Source organism: Ceratotherium simum, chromosome 37 (genome assembly GCF_057802395.1).
Source record: "Ceratotherium simum simum isolate JZ-2026a chromosome 37, ASM5780239v1, whole genome shotgun sequence".
In the NCBI taxonomy this organism is placed as follows: Eukaryota; Metazoa; Chordata; class Mammalia; order Perissodactyla; family Rhinocerotidae; genus Ceratotherium; species Ceratotherium simum.
The window spans coordinates 20,210,347-20,234,928 of NC_141936.1; the positions used below are offsets into that span (position 1 = coordinate 20,210,347).

Genomic DNA, 24,582 nt, shown 5'->3' on the forward strand with positions numbered 1-24,582 from the left:
TCCCTCCTCCTGTTTGCCCGTGTGCTCTCAACCCTTCTTCTCCCACTGGACTAGGTGCCTCTGGGTGTCATATCTTTACCCTCTCTCCCAAGATGTCCTGTTCTTGGCTCTGTTCCCTTTCCATCTCACAGGTAGGAAGCTCATCCTGAGACTTGTATGTCTTTTCTTTATCCCTTCTTATTACAGATCGGTTGAAGACAGAGCCATTTGAAGAAAATTCCTTCTTGGAACAATTTATGGTAGAGGTAGAGTATTTATTATTTCCTTTCTCCTTATGCAACTTTCCTTTCCTTCCTCTTTCCAGGTACTTGAGTGGTGACTTGCATTTTGGGTGTCAGATTGCTTGCATGGTTGGAAAGCCTTTTTTCTGAAAAAGTTGCCTATAGAAAATCTGTAAAAGTTTGAGATGTATGTGGGGAAAATGGGAGAAGGAGGGAAAAAGAATGTGAAAGGCAAAAGCGGTCTGATTAACATTTGTAAAACATCTCTGTTAAGGAACCTAGGAATTTCATTTGGAATCCTCTAACCTTGGAAAGCTTGGTTGACCAGTTGCTAAGTTTTGGCTTGTTGAGATCTGATCGCGGGTATGGATTGTGGAGCAGGGGGCTAGTCATTATTACTTGTCCAGGCCCCTTCAACATCCCGCAGTAGAGGAAGGTGAAGAGCACAGGGCTACCATTTGGGAACTGTCTTGTGGGCACAGTAGGCTGTGGAAAATCACAGTGTTTATACAAGGGGCCTGGCAAAGGCATGAATGGGGAGTAGATAATTGTGGCCTGTCAGAAGCTCCTGCCTAGGTTTCCCTTCTAAGGATTGAGCTTGGCCAAAAGAAACATCTATTAAATGCCAAACCAGGGGAGTATTAATAATAGTGACCTTTGATAATACCAGTCAATATTGATCTTCTTCTTCTCTAACTCTTCTGGGACTTGTTGGTGGTACAATTGGTACCTTAGTATTATTGCTCTATTTTCTAATTATACTTGTTACCCAAGTTGGTACTTTATTATGTAAATAAATAATGCTATTATAATATTCTGTTATGTATAGATTATTCATATTTCTGGCTTGTCTTCTAGGCTAATTTGTAAACTCCTTGTGGACAGGAACTGTGACTCATACTTCTTTTGAACCTGAAATTAGTACTTTTCACAGGGCTAGGCATAAAGCAGGTGTTCTTGACTTGGAACCTTCTGTTCTGCCTCTCTGCGTTGACTGAGCAGTGACTCCATAATGCTTGGGGTCTTAACAGTAAGAAAAAAGTGCAAGTTGAGTGCTCAGTTCATCTCCTGAAGCAGTTGTAACTTGGAGAAGAAGGAAACGATGTGTCATTAAGTCCTGAAGCAGAACAGGTTTCAAGTCTTCATGGGGAAAGAGAGACCATTAAACCTAGACTTGTAACAGAGAGATTTCCTAGGCCATTTTTCTCCCAGATGGCTTCCCCTGTCTGTAAGTTTGGGTATTAAGGAGGTTAACATAGGCTGACATACTAGTTTGGGGATGACATACTAGTTACCTGCCCAGCCCCATAGTTAAACAATGCAAGGTGTATTCTTAGCCCAGCAGAGAAGTCCCTTCCTGATCTAGTGCCTACATACCTATCCAGCTCGGTTTCTTGACATTTTTCTTTATGTCCTTTATGCTTCAGCCATATAGAATGACTTTGAATTGCCAGAAATGCTGTTTTCTCTGGCCTTTATGTCTTTGCACACATTGTTCCCTTTATCTAGAATGCCCAATGCCCTGGCCTTATCTACCTTGTAAACTTCTATTACTCTTTCAAGTGTCAGCTTCAGCTCCTTTGGGAGACCTTTCCAAACTCTCCTTGTAGAGATAATCTTTCTTCCCTGTGCTATAGTGCCTTGGTTCCTACCTCTGTTTTACCACCTATAACTTTGTAATATTACTGTTTGTATGTCTGCAAGAGTCTTTCTCCTCCTCTGATCTATGACTATTTGAGGGAAAGGACTGTGTTGAATGCGTTTCTGTATCCCTAGCACTGAATATAGTGCCTAGCAGTGGTAGGTTCTCAGTAAGTTTGTGGGTGAATATGTGGATAAATCTACGCTAGGGAGATTTTATGAAAATATGGGCAATGTGGCCTGTGGATACGATGTTGCTTGTTAGATTTATATTTGGGGTCTTTGGTTATTCTCCTGGTTTATTTTTTGGATAAATCACTTCTCTCAGAGCCTCTATTTTCTCATTTATAAAATTGGAGGCTCCTCTCTTCCATGCTATTGGGGCGGGGAGAACCCTGCAGAATTGAATGAGAAAGCATATAGAATCCAGGTGCTAGCTCAGGAAGGGTATTGGTGTTTGGGAACCAACTACTTTAAGAATACTGGTCCTCTAGGTTCTGGGTGGGTCACATCCAAACCACATAGACTTGTAGAATTGTATTATATCTAGAAAGGATCTGAGAGGTAGGTAGTTGTAACTTTGCATTTCATAGATTAAGAAATTGGGCCTCAGAGAGGTTAAGTGACATGCCTATGGTCATAGAGTGGTAGCTGTTATGTTATCACCTCCTACATTTCTTGTCTAGAATTATCCCTATTTTATTTTGCTACTTTAACTGGTGGTACACACTGATTAGACGTGAGTTAAGGGCTAGGATAATGTGGAATTCTTGTGACCTCTGGGATCATTGCACTGTCCTGTAGGATCACTGAATGTCCTGTAGAGCTGCTAGAACTGGAAGGTTTTCCAACGGGACTGCAGAATTTCTTACGGCCACTGCACTTTGCAGTTACTCTGCTTGCCTGGGGTCCTACAAACAGGACACAGAAGGGTCATGGGGTCACCCAAGACTGAGCTGAAAGGATGTGCCATCAAAATAAGCAACATAGGAAGATAAACAAACCAGGGACAGAGAGCTCGGGATGAAGGTGCAGGGGGGCCGGGGCTGATGTCAGAGGGCCATGCGGTCAGTGCCGGGGGTCTGTTTTTCCTAGTGCTCGTTGGGACTATTGCTAGGCAAGAGGCCATAGAGATAGGGCACAGGGGATGGTAGGACAGGGGGGTTTCTAGGATAGCAAGGCCAGGAAAAATATTTAAGGATTGCACAGGGGTTACTTTTCCATATTTAGTCCTTTTGTTTTTCCTCTCCATAAAGAGCCTCTGATTTCTCTTTTCCAGGGAGCCCACGGGGGCCAATCAACGGTGGCCTAACTAGATGGGGAATACTGGCAATATCGATTCAGGTCGGCTGGTGGGGTGGCTGCTGGCGTGATCCTCCTCATAGAGGCAAGATGCCCCTATAGAGCAATTCCTAGGGCCAGGGGCTGAGAGGCACCTTTGGGAGTGGAAGATGAGTTAAGGAATTGGGGAATATTATTGCATAACAGTGGGAACTGTGTTAGAGATGAAGTTTAGGACGAGTGGGCTGGCATGGCCCACTCTCAGTCTAGTCCACTGGAGGGAGTCCCTTTCCCTGGCCCCATCTGTGCCTCCCTCTCTGCATCTGGTTGCCATCAGGCTGTGCGGCTGCTGGCGGGCTCTTTATTTATTTATCCCAGTGTAATGGGGTGAGGAGGGAGCTGGCCTAAGGCCGGCGTTCCAAGGCCATGCCACTGAGCCACAGGCGGTTTGCATGGGTGTGTGAGTCACTGGGCTGCATGCTGCTCAAACCAGACGCGGCCAGGCTCAGGGACAGCAGGCAGCCCAAAATAGAGCCCCGCCCTCTGCAGCTGGCAGCCCCTGGCTGAGAATCAGCCCTTGACACCACAACCTGGGCAGTTGCGTGACGCTGGCTTCCTTGGGGAGGGGGATCTTAACAGAGACAGAGGTGCAGTTCTCTCCTTCTCTGTCTTCAGAGGGGAGTGTTCAGCATACCCATCACTCCCATTGCTGCGTTCTGAATGCCTTGTAAAACTTATAATCTGTTCGGTATCATACCTTAACCAGTTTCTATTATGTACTTATAGTTATATAACTGTAGTTAATGTTGATTTGACTCAGCATCCTAAATGTAGCCACGGCCTTTGTGTCCTGTCTAGTTTTCGTTACTATCTTCATGCCCTGTCTGGTTGCAGCCTGATTCTAGAGCAGGTACTTCGAGCTGTGAAGATATTCATTGCTGCTCTTAGGAAGCTAGACGTTATGTCAAAGACATCTGGGGAAGATGGGGACTCCTTTAACCTGAAAATTGCTGTCCTGTTCAATTCATTCACAGACTGCTTCCATTTGGTTTCTTTGGCTGGCTTGCCGTTCTTTACCTGCCCCTTAAATGTGAGTGTGGCCGAGATCCTCTCAGTCTTCAGTCTCTTTCTCTCAGGGGCACCTCATCCAGACCCAGCTTCAGCTAACACTAGTACACCACTGAGTACCAATTTGATATCTCCACTGTGTGTCAAGCCATATTTCTTTCTGCATATTTGACATTTCCACCTGGATGTCCCATGTGCAACACCTTAAACATGTCCAAAGTTAATCGTCTACTTCCCCCAACCTGTTTCTCTTCTTATATTCCTTCTCTTGGGGAATTATACCATTATCCATTCAGTTTTCTAGGCTAGAAACTTCGAGTTACCCACTTTTCTCTTTGTCCTTACTTCCAAAGCCTAACTTGTCAACTGTCTTTTGAATCTGTTCTTCTCGATGCCAGCTTCCACTGCTTTAGATTAGCCACCCCCCACCCCTTTCTGGTTTGCCCGTGCAACAGCCTCCTGACTTGTCTCCCAGTCAGTCCTTATTCCCCTCCAGCTGCACTTGCACTTGTGTCAGAGTGTCCTCTTCAAAACAGACACAGAAACCTGATTGCTTCAAGTCCTTCAGTGGTCCCCAGTTGCCTAGAGGATACAGTTCAAACTCCTTGCATGCCACACAAGATCATTTATGATTTGGTCCTGTTGACCTCTTCAGTCTGATCCCGTTGCTCTCCCGTAGAACCCGTACTGAAGTCCTGACAGCCTCCTGCCCGTACATCTCTTGACCAGTTTGCCTGGTATTCTCTTCTTGCTCGTCCTCATGGCAGACTGCTGTTCAACTTTCCCAACGCGGCACAGGCATTGTCCCTTTTGTGAACTTCCCATGACAGTTTTCCCTTTCCTCAGTCTGCTCTCCTTCTTCCAGGCATGGGTACACTCTCCTGCTGTTCCCACAGCCCCCTGTACATACCTCTGCCATAGTGTTTGTCATAAGGGAGGATACAGAAATGAAAAGGAAGGATAGGGAGGCAGGGGACAGTTGGGTTGGCTGATCCTTGGCTGTTTTGGTTTTTTCTTTATAATGCTTGTCAATTCCTTCTCTTCAATATACTTTCTTTGCATGGCTTCCACACCATAATACTCTCCTGTTTTTCTTCCTATTCATTGGTTGCTCCATCTTAGAATCTTTTGCTGGTTCTTCTTCTCCTTTACCTCTTAAGGACTCAGTCCATGGTGCTCATATCTTTTTTCACTCATTCCTTTAGTGATCTCATCTAGTCCCATGGCTCGAAATATCATCTTGTTGATGAATCCCAAATTTAATCTTCATCCTTAGACCTTGCCCCCAGACTCTGGACTGCCTGCTCAACATTTCCACATGGACGTCTAATAGAATCTCAGACTCAACATGTCCCAAACTGAACTCCTAATCTTACTCCCAAATTTCCTTTTCTAACAACCTCCTCCCATCTTAGTCAATGGAAACTTCATCCTTTCACTTGCTAGGGCCACAAACCTTGGAGTCATCCTTGACTTCTCTCTTTCTCTCACACCCTACATCTAGTCCATCAGGAAACCCTGTTGCCTCTACCTTCAAAATATACCTGTAATTTCATCTCTGCTGCTACCACTGTGGTCTGAGCCACCATAGTCTGTTTCCTGCACTATTGCAATCGCCTTCTGCCTGGTATCCCTGCTGCTGAGTATGCCCCCTTCTGTCCCATTACCAACAAAGTGATCCTATTACAACACAGATCACACCATGATATTCCCCTGCTCAAAGCTCTTCACTGGCTTCACGTTTCACTTATAGAGTAAAACCCAGAGACCTTAAAATGGTCCTGTGTGATCTGGACCTTGTTACCTTTCTGACCTCATCTACTCGCTCCCTCCCTCCACTGCAGCTGCACAGGCCTCTTGCTGGTTTTCTAACACTCTAAGCATCACTTGCCCTTAGGCCTTTATGCTGCCTGTTGCCTCTGCCTGGAATGTTCTTTCTTCAGATATTTGTGTGGCCAATGCCCTCACGTCCTTTAAGTCTGTATTAGTTATCTATTGCTGTATAACAGATTACTCCAAAACTTAGTGTCTTAAAATGACCAACATTTATTATCCCATACAGTTTTGGAGGGTCAGGAATCTGGAAGCAGCTTAGATGGGTTATTCTGGCTCAGAGTCTCTCATGAAGTCACAGTCAAGGTGTTGGCTGAGAATGCAGTCATTGTAAGGTCTAGGGAATTCGCTTCCAAGCTCTCTCACGTGGCTGTTGGCAGGAGGTGCCATTTTCTCGCCACATGCCCTCTCCTTAGGGCTGCTCACATGACCCGGCCTTGGCTTCCTCCAGAGCAAGTCATCTAAGAGACAGACCAAGAGAGCAAGACGGAGACCACAATGGAAGCTGCAGTCTTTATAACCTCATCTCAGAAGTGACCTCCCATCACTATCTTGCCATATTCTCTTCATTAGGAGGGAGTCAATATCCAGACCACACTCAAGGGGAGGGTAATTAAGCGCCCCCTCTTAAGGGGGGCTGTGTCAAAAAGCATGTGGACATATCTACATGGACTCCAATCATGTCTTTGTTCAAGTGTCGTCTTCTCAATGGTTCACCCTGACTATCCTATTTAAAATTTTGGGCCACATATCTGCCCCTCTGCACCTGGCACTCCCATTTCACTTTCCAAGCTCTACTTTTTATTTTTTCCATGGCACTTATCTTCCAACATATTACTATAAAATTTAGTTATTTTATTATGCTTATTGTTTATGGTCTGTCTCCCTCCTGCTAGGATGTGTAAGCTCAGCGTGGACAAGGATGTGTTTTGTGCACTGGTTTATCCGGAGTGTCTAGAACAGTGCCTCCCACATAGTAGGCCCTCAGGAAATACTTCTTGGATGGATGAAGGAATCATATCCTCCCATTCCTCTTTATTTTCCCTGTCTCATGAATAGGCCGAGAAATTATCACCTGTTGGTAGCCTGAGACTTAGTCCACTGTGAATAGATGAGTAGTCTAAGGAGAGGACCACTGTTAGACCACCATCCTCCACCTGCCTTGTTTCTTTGATAGTTAGTTTACTGGGAGATAGTCCCAACTTTGGGATGAAGTAGAAATCTTGAATCTTTTATTATTGAGAGACCCTAGAACTTCTTTTCTAGACCCAGTTAAGAAATTAAATATCTCAAAAACGAAAGGAATAGGAACCTAACAAAATCCTGGAAAGAACATGAGTCATAGAGCCAAAAGTGAGTTATTAAGTTTCTTCTTTGCTCAGTCTTTCCTCTCTCTGGGCTCTACTTCCACCGTTAGAAGAGCAGCTCCTCTATTATTGTTCTACATAGAGGAAGACATAGGATTCAGAGCATGTTTTTTCAGTGTCCTTCTTGGGCATCATAAAGAAGGGTAAGTCTAGATGCATGAGAATGTCCTCCCTACCATTGTGTGTGTCAGTTCTCGGATCTAGAGAGACCCGTGGTTAATTCATTCTTCCAGTATTCAGCATGGTGTGTGTGCACTATGCCAGGTTCTCTGAGCCTATGAGGTATGATAATAGTGTCATCAGAGAGCTCACTGCCCTTAATGAATGATAATAGGGGCCACAGAGGAGTGATGGGAAAAGATTCCTGTAACAGGCGGGACTTGAACTGGACTTGAATTTTTTTTTAGGTTTTGCTAGGGAGCTACGTGGAAGGCATTTTAGGTGGGAACCACATGGGTGAAGGATATAATTTATAAGAATAAGAGTGGGTGAGGATTAGTAGAAAATAAGGTTAGCAAGATAATAACTTGATGCTAGGTTGTGAGGAGCCTTAAATGCTGGCCTGGAAGATTGGTGCTTTTATTCTGAAGGTAAATGTGGTTCAGCTTTTTTGTGCCTGTAATCCATTTATTTGCCCATTTCAGTCCATGTATTAACATCTATCATTACATGCAGTGATTCTCAAACAGGAGCACATTGCCTGGGAAGGAGATGAGGCACTTCCTTCTTGCAGTGATTAACTACCGTTGTAGATAGTGGGAAACCGTTGAAAGTTTTGACTGGAGAATTGACATATGAAAGTGATCTTTTAGGAAGATTAGGCTGTCAGTGGTCTGCCTATGTGATCTGAAGAATAGTGGTCCCATTGACAAACTAGGAAAATTGTGGGTGGGGCTCAATTAAATCTAATCTTGGGCATATAAAGGAATGGTTTTCCTTATTTAAAACACAAATCCACCAGGATTTGAGCTCTGGAATGAAAATCTCCAGGGCGGAAGGGGTGGCTGCACATGTTTCTCAACTATATTTCTTCTGAATTTTGCCCTCTCCTTGGGGTTTTCTCACTGTGATTCCTATAGTCACCACTGAGCCCTGCTACCAGGGGTCACCACTTCTTTTCTTTTTGGCCCAAGAATGCATAAAAAGGCTTCTTTCTTTATTTTCCTTTTACAAAGTTTTATAAGGGCTTAAACTTTTGAAAGAAAAGTTATGAAAAATCTGAGGGAAAATGGAAAGGAAATAAATACAGAAAATACAAATGGGATAAAATTACTCATTTCCAAAAGATAAGTTTCTGATTGTAGGAATCCCAATAGTGAAGGCCTGTTATCTGTCATATTCCGAATTCTCTTATCCTAAAAAAACCTCAAAACTCAGGTGTTACAAACTCAGGTGCCTACAGGGGATAGGCATATAACATAAATATGTGTATCAGGCTGGATAACAGACAGTAGAGATTTGTGGAGGCCTGTGGAAAACTAAATCCTGCATGCCCCCTGTATCTAGACCCAGAGAGGCCGGCACAATTTAACAGACACTGCTCCGGGGGTTGCGTATCTTACTTCATTCAAAGGAAATTACCAACTCTTCTAAAATGAAAACTTTTTTTTTTTCCTGTTTAGCTCCACCAGATCTGCTGTTAGCCTCTCATTTGGTTTTAATCTCCAGTCTGAGATACCCACTTAGTTCAGAATTGAGTTGCTAGGCACTGATGATTGATACCTTATTTCTGGCAAATGATCGAGCCCTTTTAGACCTAACCTATAAGCTCCATATACCTCTGGAAGAGTTTGCTGTGGTTCACACAGTAGAGTCTCCCTCCTCTTCCAAAGGGTTCATAAAAGTCCCTTCATTACAGTGTGACCATTTAACAATGCTGAAGCTTACAGAAAATTGATGGCTTATATATAAAGTTAATTTAAAAACATAAGATGAAGATCTTTTTCAGTACATGTTGGATTTAAATGGATTATAGGACATACAAGTGGGAATGTTCAGGCAAGAGTTAAAAAAATAGGGTTGAAGCTCAGGTTGAAAAAAGGACCTACAGCAATAGATTTGGGGCCCTTCTTCAGTATTTGAAGGCATGATAATGGGCGCATCTTTTGCTGGGAAGAGCATGGAGAAAAGAACAAAAGGGCAGTGATTGAGATTTGGGGAACAGTCATAATTGGAAGGAGTGGTAGGAGCCAGTGAAGGAAGTGTGGGTGAGATAGGAAGAGAATCTGGACAGAGGAGTAAATTAGCCAAGAAGGGGGAGCTAACAGTTATCAAGTACATACTGTGCCTGGCTAGACACAGTGGTGAGTGCTTTATCTAAGTTCTAACTTTTAATCCTTACAACAAACCTGTGAGGTTGGTGATATGATCCTCATTTTAAAGATAGAGAAGCAGAGGTTCAAGGGCTAAGTAATTTGCTTCAGGTCGTTCAGCTGATTTACTCATATTTGTCTCTACTCGAATCCCGTGCTCTTTCCGTCCCCAAGGAGGGTCATCCCCAGTGCCCCCTGCGGGAGAGACCAGAGAGAAAGGGCGACTGCCTGGGGAGAGAGCTTAGGCAGTTCATGATCTTGGCAATGTCAGCAGATTGCAGCTAAAGAAGGATGAATTGATAAGGCCATGGAGACAGTGAGCATAGGACTCGCATCAGAGAAGTTTCACCAGGAAAAGGAAACGAGAGCTAGCTGGAGGGCTAGAAGTGGCTTACGCTAAACTCTTTTTAAGATGGGAATACACATATATGTTTGACAGCAAAGGGGAAAAGGAGAGATTTCTGCTAGAGAAGGGAAAGTGATCGTGTGAAAGCAGCGCCCTTTAAAGCTGAGCCTGGTGGAGGATGAGTTCTTCATCTGGGGTTTGTGGATGGCGAGAAGGTACGGGCAATATTTTGAAGATAGACAACTTGATTTCTGCCTGTTTCCATCCTCTTTCCCCAGAAGGTGTAGCCTTTTCATCCAAGAATTTTTACATCCTTTCCAAGGGCATTCAATTTGCCTTACTTAAAAAGAGGATCTGGGCGGGCCCAGTGGTGTAGTAGTTAAGTTCTCACGCTCTGCTTTGGCGGCCTGGGGTTCGCTGGTTTGGATCCCAGGAGTGGACCCACATACCGCTCGTCAAGCCATGCTGTGGTGGCGTCTCACATACAAAAAAATAGAGGAAGATTGGCTCAGCAACAATCTTCCTCAAGCAAAAAGAGGAAGATTGGCAACAGATATTAGCTCAGGGCCAATCTTCCTCACCCCCCCCCCAAAAAAAAAAAAGAGGAGGATCAGATGGTGACATGACTTTTCTGTTATGGCAGAAACAGTGAAAGGGACAGAAGTAGAAGGATAAACTATATTCTTTCCCTGTTCTGAACTCCCACAACACTTCATATCTTTCCTGTGTCGCTGATCACTGTGGCCTTGTATTGTAGGAATTTCCATACTTACCTCCCCTGTTAGATTATAAACTCCTGAAGTGCAGAACTGTCTTGCTCATCTTGTTTTCTCTTCTGCACCTACCGCAGTGCCTTGGAGATAGGAGGTTCACAGTAATGAGTGGTTGTAGCTTAAAGGTCTTGGCATTCAAGGAGTCTCCCACATTGGTAAAGGTTGTCTCTGGTTATAGAAATGAAGACAGAAAACAAAAGTTCAGACAACTTACCTTTAAGCTTTCCCTGACCTACTGGCTTCATAACTTTGGCCTTACACCTAAAGTGTTCTCTTATGGCCTGCACTTTTGGGTGATATTTCTTTCGGATAGTGAGTCACATTGAAAACTGGGAGTTCCACAGAGACCGAGTCCTGTAGGTTAGCAGCTTAGCTGTCCAACGTTTAGGGAATGATAATGTAGGATTCATGAGCATTCTTGTTATCTCCCATAAGGGAATTGTCAAGGGACAAATTGCCACAAAGTCTCAGGAAGCATTTTTTTTTTTTTTCATTCTGTGTGGGAGATCTTTGGTCTATTTGTTTTTCTGTTTGGAAGTTTAAACTCTATGTGGACAGTACTTATTAAGCACCAGTGAAAATATTAAACATCGTGGAGTCATACTGAAAAGTTAAAACATGGTTTCTGCCCTTGAAAGAGGGACTTTTGAGAGAGATTAGACCACTGGAATTTACATACGTACAAAAAATATTCTAAATAGATAAAATATGTGTTACCTGAGAGGAGGAAGAAATAGATTGATTTGGATGGAACATGGGGTTCATACCAGGCTAGTCTGGGTAAGGTATTTGTGGAAGAGGTGAATCTTGAGCCAAGAGTTCAGAGGGATTTTGTATGGTGGATGGCTGCCGAAGGAAAGACACAACTAAGTGTTTTATTCAGTTACATGATCTGAGAGGCTCTCCCTCGGTGTGGTGGTTCGAGGGAATCCTTCAAAAGCCCTTTGGCATCTGATACTCTCATGCTTGAAAGCTTGAGCAGTTCTGATGCTACACATGGTCCTCTTAGGACCTTTTGCTCCAAAGAACCCCTTACAGTTTGGTGTGAGTGAAGTTAGGAATGAGGAGGAACTTTGAGAAAGGACGACAATACTGCTTGATTTAAAGAAGGAATAGTTGTTCGTCTTAGCATTTAGTTTTCTGCAGCCCCCAGCAGCCGGGGGAGGAGCAGAGTGAAACTGCTGAATTTACTGGGTACCTAAGAAATGCAAGTCTCAAACAGAGTATCCCCCCCAAATTTTGGCTAACCTCTGATACTGAAATAAATAAGAATCAATATGAAATGGGTGAGATGAGCATCTACAAAAATAACGCACCCACTGTTTGTAAATATATTGCTTAAGAGACTAGGTTGCAGATCTCATCAAGGGCAATGGCTGGTACCTTGACGAAGGAAATCATGGCCTCTCAGATATCTCTTACAGAAGATTAGAGGCATAGAATTTATGAGCTGGAAGGGACTTTATCAATCTAAGGCTATATCAAGCCTCTTTGTTTTGCTTATGAGGAAATTAGGGCCCGCAAAGATAAAAGAACTCTTATGTAGACAAAGAGTGGTAGATTTTGCCACCAGGACCCAGAATTTGGCACCAGGCCCCAGGGCTCTGAACTTCCAGTCCAGTATTCTTCCATCATGTCCATAGCCTTGCCACATGGCACACGGCTGGGCTTGAACTTGCTGTGGGCAGTTCGCAAGACTGAGACCCATTTGTGAGCAACATAGAGACCTAACTTAATTAAGAGATAGGAAAGTGGTCCATGGCTAGAGAACTCTGCCCCAAGTATTGCCTTATTTCTGACTCCGTATGTGTTTGACATCGCTTTCTTGCAACTCTTGGTCTTGCACACCTCTAGGCTCTGATAAGCAGTTTGAGAAAAACTGTTATATAATTAATTCATGAGGTCTGAGGAGATGTTCTAACAGAGGAGCAGAGTTTTACAGAATTCAAAAAAGAAAAACCCAGGAGTAACAATTTATTAATTTATCCAGCACAGCGCCAAAGCAATGATAGAGTAGAATGAGGATGAACGCCTAGCTTTTTCCACAGTGTATATATGAACTATGCCATAAAGCAATGTGCTGTTTTTTGCCTCTTGTCTGTGTTTAACAAGGAGCACTCTCAGTGTTTATTTAGCTTCCCAGGAAAAATCAGCTGAAGATCTATAGTCACTGGAATGGGATAGCCCCCACCTTGTAAACTAATAAATTGGCATTTTAATTTCTTGTGATTATTGTTAGTATCAATCAGTCCTCTAGAGTCTGATTATCCCTAAATTAACCAATGAAAACCAAGTTAGAGACTCTGTGCCCTTGGTGACCCCTACAAAGTAGAGATTCCCTGTGACATGCTGCTTGAGCAGACACTTAGGGTGTCCTAATCCCTGTATCTGTCTCCGTACCCCCGCATTTCTTATTGAAAACACTGAGGGGCCAGCCTCATGGCTTAGTGGTTAAGTGCGCACGCTCCGCTACTGGCGGCCCAGGTTCGGATCCCGGGCGCGCACCAGTGCACCGCTTGTCCGGCCATGCTGAGGCCGCGTCCCACATACAGCAACTAGAAGGATGTGCAACTATGACACACAACTATCTACTGGGGCTTTGGGGGAAAAGAAGAAAAGGAGGAGGATTGGCAATAGATGTTAGCTCAGAGCCGGTCTTCCTCAGCAAAAAGAGGAGGATTAGCATAGATGTTAGCTCAGGGCTGATCTTCCTCACAAAAAAACAAAAAAGAAACACTGAGTACTGGGGGCTCCTCTAACTCAATCCGAGAGCGTCAAGCTGGATTTAAAAGCATCGCAGAGAAGTACTCAGAGTGCTTATTGGATGCTCTGTGCAATAAGTGGACTCGACCATGCAACCTCTTTCATCGAACCTAACATGTCCAGTAAGAAATTCTCCCCTCGATTTAGGGGCTTTGTCCAGCTGGAGAAGCCCTTTGGATGGTGAGTGGGGTGTGTGGGAGTTCTAACTTGGAGGGGGTCTCTCTCAGCACTCTAGTAACTCACAGCTTCCCTTTCTTCGACTTTGTCCACCAGTGAAGGAGGGAAATATTGGTGCTTCTTTGCCCCTCTTTGTTTTCTCACACCCATTTTAGGAAATTTAGTGTCAGAGGACTTCCTAGAGTTTTGTATCCCTGATGTAGAGAGCCCTCATACCTCAGAGTCTGAGGGTTGGTTTGAGCTGTGCTGATCTGGTCAGAACCATCTGGATCAGCCAGCTCCTCTCTTCTGAAGCTCCTTCTGAGGCTGCAAAGCCTGAATCAAATGACCATTGTACTAACCTCGTATCGGGGCTCAGAATGTCAGTTTTCAGCTTGTCCTCGTATATAAATATAGGTCTCTCTAGATATAAAAAGTGAGAGTCTTTAAGTTGCTTTTTTTTTTTTTTCTATACCCCCTTTCATGGGGCAAGCTAATGAGATGCATATCGTTAAAGACCCGATGTTTTGTGGGACGGAGCCTTTTAAACTGGATGTGCCTGGCTTAGTCATGGCAAATATTTACCAAAAAAAAAAAAAAAAAAAAAAAGGGACATACCATATAAAATTAGAGTTCTGAAAATAGTACTGAGAGAGGGAGAAAGAAAAAAAAAAAAAAGAAAAAAACCAGGACAGAAAATACAGGCCAGTCTGTTTGGGGAAAAGGGAAAAAGAGATAAAATGAGAGAAACCTCGGCAGTAAAAACAGCATCTTGGTAAACAGACTATAAAAAAAATTGTGACCTGCTTTCTGGCAGCCCTGGCGGCTGTCGAGCGGGTGAAGGTAGCAGAGCTGGCGTCTGTGTGCACACACGGTGCCCGGGGCGCACGGCTCCCCTGGCCGCGCAGGGCGTTAAATTTAGCCACATAATGATGGGCCTGAGGACAGCCTCGTGTTGACCACACCATAATTACTGCTTCGCTTTATGAATTTTATTTTGCTTATTCTGTTTCCTCCTCCTTTGGCGTGAAGGAGGCCGGGAATGGGGGGAGTCCCGCCCCCACACCGCTCCCCTTACTGGACAAATGAGACTTCATAGAAACGTGGGCTCTTGGGCCATCAGGGTAAAGAGTAAGCTCCCTTGATTAAGCAGAAACGGAGGAAGGTTTGCTGGTCCCCAAGGCTCTTGATTTATCATAAAGTCAAGTCATAAGTGGGACTTGCTAGCCCTCCTTCTCAGAGCTCTTGGAGAAAATGTCCTAAAGTCTTTGGTCTTAGAAGGCACTTCATGTGAATCTTAGAGGTGGACACTCTTATTCTGTATATACCCCAGGAGCTAGGCTCCCAGGTATTGTTGGAGGTTTTGGTCTTTGGTCCTAAGCTCCCTAGCTAGCGTTTAGTTTTGACAACATTCTGCCTCAGGAAGAGGTGCGTTGTTTTCTATATGTTAGTCCTGCTGATAACTAGGTTCTTAAAGCTGAGGATCTAATATAATCAAGTGACTCCTCTCAGGTAACATAAAAATACTTGTTCGGAAGATTCTATTGAAACCTCAGATATTGTTCTTCTTGGGCACTTGGATAGATGCTGGTATTCTCGGTTTTAGAGGTAAAATAGCATAGTTTGCTAGAGCATCCCATGGCCTTTGTCAGAGTGGTGCTCTGAGGCTTAGCTTTACCTACAACTCCAGGGAAGGGGCCAGAAGCCCTTGGTCTCAGACCAGAAGTACCATACTGGGGAGAGAAAGTTGGCTGTAGAAAGGGCATCAGCAGAGTTGTATGGAGAAAGGTACTGGGTCATGGGGGGTGAAGTTCTTGAACGGTGACCTAGGCTGGCAGCTACCTATGGCCCCACAGTGGCCCTCCAACTGAGGAAGTGGTGGAAAAGGAAAAGCAAACAGGGGTTGTGGTCAGGGTGCTGGCTTGTCTGTCATTGGCCAGGACTGTCCTGTTTGTGTGTCGGGGGTGGTTGGGCTCCTCCCGAAGCCAGGCAAGAACGTGTCAAGGAGAGGCTTCTTGCAGCTCTTGTTTTCCCAAAACAAAGGAAACTCGTTGCATTGCTGGAAGTCGCGTGCTTGGATGCTGAGTTTGTTATTGCCTGATAACCTGGCCACCAACTCCTGCCCTCCTCTTCACCCCATACAGCCAGTGGCTTAGTGGGAGCAGCTTCCTGTTCCTCATCCTAGGCAGCAGATTCACTCTCTATTGTACCCAGAAAGGGGAAAAAAGAGGAGAGCTGGCCCTCCTACCCCCAGACCTAGCTTCTTCTCTTCCCATGGAACCTTCTAGAACAGTGCTTTTCAAAGTAATCTGAAGCATGGTCTTACTGTGCATAGCTGATATGCAGTACATGCCGCATGGGACAAGTTCAACAATACTCAAACCATTTTATACCCTGTTCATCCAGATGAGTCCTCTGAACATGTATTTGATGTCATGGCAATGTCAGTTTTTAAATGCTTTTTCAAATGCTTAACACTCGATTTCTACACTTAGCTCATCATGGGCTAGTAACAAAGAGTTCTCAGACCAGCACCAGTTTGCTGATTGCCCTTTGAATAGCATTGTTCTAGAACCTTAAGACCTAGTGAGTTTGAGCTAGTCCCTATTGGACATAGAGGTCCTATCCTAAACCTGATCAGTGGGGGATGGACAGAAAAGGAATTAATTCTTAAGGAAATTTCAGGCGGTAAGAAATAATCTGATCTCACTTGCCAAGTCATGCCGTAGAGCTCCGACACTGAAGTGGAATATTGGACTAGACGATTAAAAGTTTCTTTCCCAGTGCTAAGGTTCTGTGATTTTAAGGTTAAATGGTGAGGCCAAGAGATAAAGTTAATGGCCATGATGATTTTCCCGTTGGGTATTGATTCTAAGCCTTAAACTGCAGCTCTAGGTGACTTAATGAGGTAAAGAAAGAAAAGGAGTGGATGTTTTTCATAGAGTTCATTTACAAGTCTGTCATTATCGTCTAGATACGAGGTCTTTCTTACACAGATCGATCACGTCTTTGGTCAGCATTATCTTAGTCTTCTGTTAGGAGACCACCAGATTGTTTCTAGAGGTTGAGAGATCTAGGATTGAGGAGAAAAGTAAATATTGGCAGAGTTGGTGGAATTCAAGTAAAAGATAAGAAATGGGACTTGGATCAGAAATGTGGATTATTGGCAGGGTTACCTGACACCCTTGTTGGAGAGTGGGGGGTAAGACTCAGGAAAGAAGGCTAACAGCTTGGGTCTGTGGAGCAGCTGGTTGGAAAGTACTTGCCACGCAGTCAAAGGTTTTTCTTTGCCAGAGAGAAAGGAATAAGGGGACTGAGAAGAAAGACTGTTTGGAAAGTAAGCCAAGAATATAAAGGACTGGAGAGTTCCATGAGGAAGGGAGTGGGAACCTGCTGGGTTCCACCCCTGCTAAAGGACAGGAGGAAAAGAACTAGGCCCAGTCTCACCTCTGCTTCTTTTTTCTTTTTAACACCCCACTAAACCCAGGGATCTGCAATCAGGAAAAGAAACCAGATGGAACCTCCTGATTAAAGAAAATCTGGTCACGTGTTCCTGCTTAAAACTGTTGGTGGCTTCCTATTGACCTTGGGGTAAAGTCCAAACTCCTTAATAAAACCATTAAGGCCTTTTATGATTTGGCCTTTACCTACGTCTCCAGCTTCATCTGCCACTCGCCTGCTAGGCCCCATCCACTGCCCTCCACACTCCCCACCTTCTATCCTAAATCTACACTTCAGCCTCAGTGCACTGCTGTTAGTTTCTAGAGCCCATTGTTCTCTATCTCTAGTCCTTGGCACCTGCTGTTCCCTCTGGAAACCCATAACTCCTGTTTGCATTTCATTGAAGATGTCACTCCCTCTAGGGAATTTTCCTGGCCCTCTGAGTTCAGGTCAGTTGCCCTTCTTACGTGCTACTTTATTTGCTGACATAGGCCCCATCAACACTGCATTATTGTCACTGGTTTTTCTGGCTCAGCAACTAGATGGGAAGTTCCCTGAGGGCAGGGATATTATCTGTCTTGTGTAACTCATCTGATCCATTGGAAGCACTCAGTAAATTTTGTAATGCTATGTATTCTGCAGAGGATTTTTGCTTTTCTTATTTAATTTGATTCTCTTATAACTACCTAGTGAAATGAACAGGCTTCATCGGGTAAAATTCAACACAAACATATTGATCACCTACTCAGATAAAAAGACTAAAAAGAAAGAACAAATTTACATAAATTCTTTTTTTTTACCCCACTAGGGCCACTTCAGGACGAGGAGATATGATGGGTTGGCTCAGAGAAATTAAGTGACCTTGAGTGCCACAAGTAATTGCAGTTGAAACCAGAACCTCATCCTTGACTTTCTAGTACAGAGCTTTTTTCCACTATCTCACACTGTCTCGGAGGCTCTGTTTTAATGAAATATATTTGGGAAGGGAGGATACTCAGAGAGCAAAAAGCGTTCCTGTAATTCTTCCTAAGTCTGCCCATTGAAACACAGGTCTGAAATTATAGAAAAATGGCCGAGCACCAGACTGTAGTGTCATCACATTAGAAAGTCAAGGGAAAATGTTAGGACCATGAGACATGGAAATGAGCTGAGACACCGTTGGAGGGGAATCCTCGATCTTGGAGAAGGATCTGAGAGACACTGACATTTTCAGCTGCCAAAATGTTTTCCTTGGGGCCACCCTGAGGACAGAATAGCCAAGTGGGATGAGAAAAGAACTGGGGGGCATACTTGCTGGCCCTCTTCCAATTCTAGCAGTTTCTCAGCCACTGAACAAGAAAGGTAGATGAGCTAGAACCTTTAAGGCTGCCTCTCAGCCCTTTTTATCCTACGGCTCTTGGGAGCTGGAGGGAATTGGTTATCACCCAAGTCAGCGGAAACCTAATCTGTAGGTTGAACCACAAGGCCAGGTTCAAAATTATTCCTGCGCCCTGGCCTTTGGGTAAGGAAGAGCAGGGCCCGGGTTCTCTCACCGGCAGGGCTCAGTAAATTCTAGCCATACAGGACCCAGACGTTCTTTGTCCAGCAATGTTTTCCCAGTGTCTCCTGGGGAGTGATTCAGGGCCAAGGTGACAGTGGGTTTGGAGCCCAGATGAAAGGATCGCAGGGACCACAAGACAAGATCCCTTGTGTGGTGGCCGGCTGGAAAGAGGAGGGAGTGAGTGTGTGTGGAGGTCAGTGACGCAATTGCCCTGGCTCGCGGGGCTGGAGGAGGAGAAGGCTCGCGGTGTGTCTCCTTATAAAGAGGCCCTCACCACATGAAGCGGGGGGTGAAGGTGATCCCACTGTGAGTCACCCAGGAAGGGACGCCGTGTGCCCAGAGCCTAGGAGAGAGGACTTGTGGATTTCCCACTCTTTCCTTCTATGATTTCATGCGTAATATGGGCTGCTTTAGTCACTCAAGCTATGCTGCCTCTCTCTCTGTCTTCCAGTCCATTCTTTCTCCTTGCTCTGCACTATCCCTGATGTATGTGGGTTTTCAATCTATCAATTTGTTCTTGATTTCTGTAGTTGGGGTTTTTTTATCTGAAGTTTGATATCTGTTGATTTCAACAAACCCAAACCGTACTAATTGTGTTTGCCTTTGAGAAGATGGCCTGGTGGCTCCTTGCCAAGCCTGGTTGTTCTTAGATTGTGTTTTCTTTCCTTCTTATCTTCACCAAGGCAGGTATCATATCCTGGACTGGAATCTGAAGGGATTCGAGGGGCCCCTGGATCCGATTCCCTCTCAGTTGAAAGTGGCTCTCGTCTGGCCTTTATTGAGGTCTAGGACTGCAGAGAGCTCTGGGGAGTGTCCCTGTAATCAGCCAGCCACCAACCCCACACTGCCTTGTAATAAAGCAGCTCTATATTTGTTCTGTTTATAGTCTCCTCTGTAATAATGCCACAGCCCTCACTGCTCTCTCTCTTTGGGGAGATTTTCTGGGTAATAGAAAATTTTGAAATGTTAAAGAGGGTTGTAGACTCCCAGAATGTTTTTATCTAGGATGTGTCTTAAGTTGGGAAGATGCCCAGGAAATCCAGGCAGCCAGTGAGTGCTCTTGGGGAGGAGTGTGTTGTGGTGAGTGTGTTGTGTGTGTGTGACTCTGTGGCTGTGAGGACCATGTGTGTGTGTGGGGGGGGTGTGGGAGAAGCTGTGGGTGCGTGCTGTGTGGTTGTCGTAGGTGTGGAGCACGCTGCTCTCGCGGTGGTGGCAAGTGGAGAGTGTGGTTGGAATGGGGAATGTGAGAGGTGTGCAAAAGGGGCCAATGCAATGATGGAAAACCCTGTTTTGGCAAATTTCAAAACCGTCAGGTATGTTGGATGGTGAGACCTAGAAGTTTAGCCTCAGAATGGAACCTTTTAAAGCTCACATTCCGTTCATTCTTTCGCCTGACGTCCCCTTTACTCTGGTCCCCAGCCTTTGCAGGCCTAGGCTCCACATAGTTGTGCTAACATTCCTTGTTCCTCTTTCCTATTCCTTCAAGTTTCTCATCTCTTTCTTTGTTAACCAGGAAGAAGTCAGAGACAGACTGTTATGGAGGGGGTGAACAGTAAGCCGCCTTGATCTAGGTTAGAGAGTGCAAGCCTGATGTCCCAGGCTGACGGCTTTGAAGTTCTCCTATACGGTGAATGCTGGGAGTTGTCCTAGCCAGGGCTCTTGCTAACAATGCTGATTCCTTCTCTTTCCCTCCTCCCTCTCTACCTCCGCCCACCCCCACCCCCCGGATTCTATAAATACTTTATTATATGGCACTAGTAAAACTTCAAGTATTTCTTTTTATTAGAGCTACATAATATGGTAATTGTGTGACAGAACACAGCTCCCGTGAGCAGCCCCCACCCTCTTCCTAGGTGTGGCCGGCCTCTCACCACCTCGGCCTGGGCGAGGCGTGTGAGGGGGGCTGGGTCAGCTTTTCAGACAGAGCTCAGGGGTCAAGGCCTTTGAGTAGGATCTGGGAGAGGAGGAAAGAGGTGCTTTTCCCAGTGTGTGAGAACAGCAGGAATCTCACTCTTAGCATTAATTCCAGTCACTGCATGAGGCCACTTAACCTGCTTTTCCTTTCAACAGTGTTGTCATGTGCCACAGACGTAGGTTGCGAACTTAGACCCAGGGCCAGGGGTGCATGGGTTTCTTTGCTCGACTCTGATTCACAGTACTGCTCCTGTATTTATTTGTTTTTAATAACAGTCGTCATTCATTCTGGTGTCTTCTGGGTTCAGAATCCGTAGTGCTAAAAGAACCTGACCCCTCCTGTCTCTTGGTGCTTCCACCCTAGAACATCTTCCTCTTAACCAGGAGTCTCGGGTCTCTGTGTCCGCTAGTTTCATGGAAGGTGTGGAGCTAGAAACTCCGTAGTCTGGAGATCTTTCATTACTGTTGATGTGTGACCTGCTAACTGTGTATTTTGTTGCCTAAACGAGCCGCCTTCTTTGATTCTCGTTTTTGTCCAATGAGATCTGACTTGGTACCTTCCCTACCCCTCTGCCGTAGCTATTGAACTAGGTCAGCGTATCCCTACCAGTTCTTCTCTGCAAAACTTGAGAATTGGGGATTTCTGCCTGGGTAGCAGCTAACAGAGCCCTCAGTGCCAAGGACGTGGGGCACAAGGTTTAGTCCTTTCTTAACTGCCCTTGTGTCCAGTGTTTGCACAGGGGCCAACCCCCGTACTAGACTCCGCCATGCACTCTTTACTCGCCATGGCGATGTACGGACATATGCTCTTCCCACCTTTTGGGCCCAGCCAAGGTTAATATTAGACCTTCTAGCTGGGCTGCTGTTCCCGAAAGCCACAGGGTGTTGTTAATATTCATGTGACCGCAGAGGCTCATTAATATTCATGAGGTATCTGCAGTCTTCCTTTAGGCCCTTAGCTTGGAGAAAACAGGAATGATTAGAGTTTCTAGAACTTAAAACTAACCCTATTTCCTGGAGTGTCTTGAGGAGGAGGCAAAGCTTAAGAGTAAATGTCTGGGCCAAGAGAAAAAGGAGTTTCCATGCCAATATCCTAAACTGGTCTGACAACTTAGTGGAGTTGTGCTGGATGGCTGTTAATGTTATCCTCCTTACCCAGTGTTTATTGAATACTGCTGAGTTTAGGTTCTTGTACAAGGTACTAAGGGGGTAGGAAACTAGCATTGTTAAGTAGTTAGTGGGTGTTAGGGATACAACAATAACTGACCTGATTCCTGCCCGGAGAAGCATATGGAAGAGGAGAGGAGACAGCTGGGTGTACACATACCCACAATCCAAGGTGAGAGGGCTTACCGGAGATATATACAAAGTGCTGAGTGAGGACAAATGAGGAAGTCCTTCTCTGTGGGGAAATTAGTGAAGGATTCCCAGGGAGCTCTGGAAAGGAGGGTGGATCTAAGGAAAGTAAAGTAGAATTTTCTGTAACTCCTTTGATAACCCTCAGCAAGGCATAAAGCCCCCCCGAATGCCCCTCCTGGGCTCTCTGCTTACCAACCTTGCCTGCTACTCCTTTCATCAGATGCTTTCGCTATTCCAATATCTTATTTTTGTAATTTTTTATTTCTTTGGTGAGGAAGATTGTCCCTGAGCTAACGTCCGTGCCAGTCTTCCTCTATTTTGTATGTGGGACGCCGCCACAGCATGGCTTGACAAGCAGTGTGCAGGTCCATGCACGGAATCCAACCCCACGAATCCCGGCCCTCTGAAGTGGAGTACGTGAACTCAACCAGTACATCACCAGGCCGTCGCCCTCCAGTTTCTTATTTAATAGAACTTCTTTCCTATAAAGTACCCTTCTACTTCCTAGTTGGGAAGTTTTCTCCTTTTTTTCTGAAAGATTTAACTAGTAAGAGCTCCTAACTGTGATAGAGTCTTTCTCATAGTTTGGGTATTTAAGAGGATGAACATAATTCCAGATTGTATACTTAAAATAAGAGCTTGAGAGCCTGAGGCCACCCTCCCATTGTAGTTAGCATTAGTTGGCCTTTTAGGATTTTGGTGTTGTGTTTGAAAGATGCATGGTGTCTTAGTGCCCGAAGGAAAATCAGAACAATAACAAAAGAGATGGAAACAGAATAAAAAAAAAGTATCCAAGGAAAATGGGATTCTTTAATTCGGAGAGTAGATTGAGTAGTAAATCATTCTTTTAAATATGAAAAATTAGCACGTGTAAGGTGGTAACTGGCTTTTCTGCATTTCTTTCAAGGTATTGCAAGAAAGGATGAGCTTGAATGATAGCAATAAGGATGTAGCTGAAGTACAGAGAAGAATTTTTCACCTGACTAGAATGTTCCCAGGGAACCTTTGGAAACTCCCTTCCTAGAATTCTTAAGATTCTTTCCCTAAGAACAGGTGTAGCACAATTCTGCTTGGAAACAGTTGGAGAGCAAGATTAGGAGAGAGCATGGCTGGCCCTAAGATTCTGTGGTTAACTCTACTCCCCTCGATTTACTGGCTCATGCTAGGACCTCTCAGAAGCTTCTCTCTCTTCTACCAGATGACAATACTTTTTATGGAGCCCCACATATTTCCTGTGGTGACATTAGGGAAAATACTTGTGTGTAATTAAAGCTGTCAATCCCAGGCATCCCTCCACACTTGCTTCTGAAGACTTGTAAATCTTGAGGTCTGAGCAAGCTGACCTTGGAAGCTGGCATGCAGTTCCTAGAGTTAGGACCAGGAATGGGTTTTAGGGAAAAAAAAAACTTATCCACAAGGAATATGAGGAAGAAATAATATTAACAGTTCTTTTTCTATACACATTCATTGTCCCACCCTGTATATCCTTCCTCTATATCCTCTTATATTTCTTCATTCTGTCTCTTTACAAAGTCTGTTTATATTTTGTCTTGCTTTGCAGTTCATGCAGGTATTCTTTAAGATGAGCGAGAAATTGCTAGACCACCTTAATGAATCAGATAAATGCCAAAATGGAGACCCCATGAGAATAGGAACCTCGTATGTCTTATTTACCACTGTACCTCCAGCTTGTGCCTGGTTCATCGTAGGTGCTACAGAAATATTTGTTAAATGGATGAACAAATGTTTGTATTTGTGAGATGAACTGACTTCTCAATGAGCTTTTTGCTCGTTAGAATGTTTGCCCAGACCATAGTGAGGACCACAGGAATGGTGGAGCACTGTAAAATATCTAAGTCATTGCTCATTGGGTGACACTGCTCTCATTCGACTGTTTGATGACAAAGGATCGTGTCATCTCAGTGCAAAATTAGAATTTCTACCTAAAACCAAGAAAACCAAAACAGTGTGATGTAGCAAAAATTTTTTAAAATATATGGAATCTGTTAAATAGAGAAAGGGTTTGTTGAGTATTCCTGGTTCTCAAATCAGCAAGACTCTCAGAGGAGCTTCATAGACTACTGGCTGTTAAGACTGGAACTCAAAACTCAGTGGGAAGGTTCTGGCTAGTTGGAGTTCCTAAGACAACCGTCCAAGGGCACAGGAGAAGGGTGGAGGTCCAGATTTGTCCATTGCGCTCCATATGAATATCCCCTTTGGTAGAAGTTATGGTTTCTTTTTCTTGAATTCCATTCCTTTAGGGCTTATGATGAATTAAAGAAGGTGAATTTGAGGTCCATCCAGATCTGTTCTACTCAGCTGTCAATAAGGGACAGCAGGTGGCGCCAAAACATTGTCCTACTTCTGGTGCTGTCTTGGGAAAAGACTCGAGGTGGAGAGAGGGAAGGATTCTCTTTTAAACTGGGGACAGGGAGGGGGCACTGGCTACCCAGGCTGTTGCTCAGGTAAGGAATCCTCACGGGCTCCGTGTCTGCCAGCTCCCCATCACCCAGGATCTGTACCTCCAACATCCGACTTTGGCAAGAAGGTTGGTGGGGAGAGGGGGA

At 44.6% G+C, this 24,582-nt stretch overlaps 1 protein-coding gene across 5 annotated transcripts in view; it reads left to right on the plus strand.

The window, feature by feature from the left end:
* The window catches only part of NHEJ1 (non-homologous end joining factor 1), a 77,453-nt gene that overhangs the window by 10,884 nt on the left and 41,987 nt on the right, over window positions 1-24,582 (plus strand). For all 5 annotated transcript variants that reach the window (XM_004427572.3, XM_087424803.1, XM_087424807.1 and 2 more), the window contains exon 5: window positions 187-245. In XM_004427572.3, the coding sequence (XP_004427629.1) occupies window positions 187-245 (59 nt within the window). The remainder of the gene's footprint in view (window positions 1-186; window positions 246-24,582) is intronic.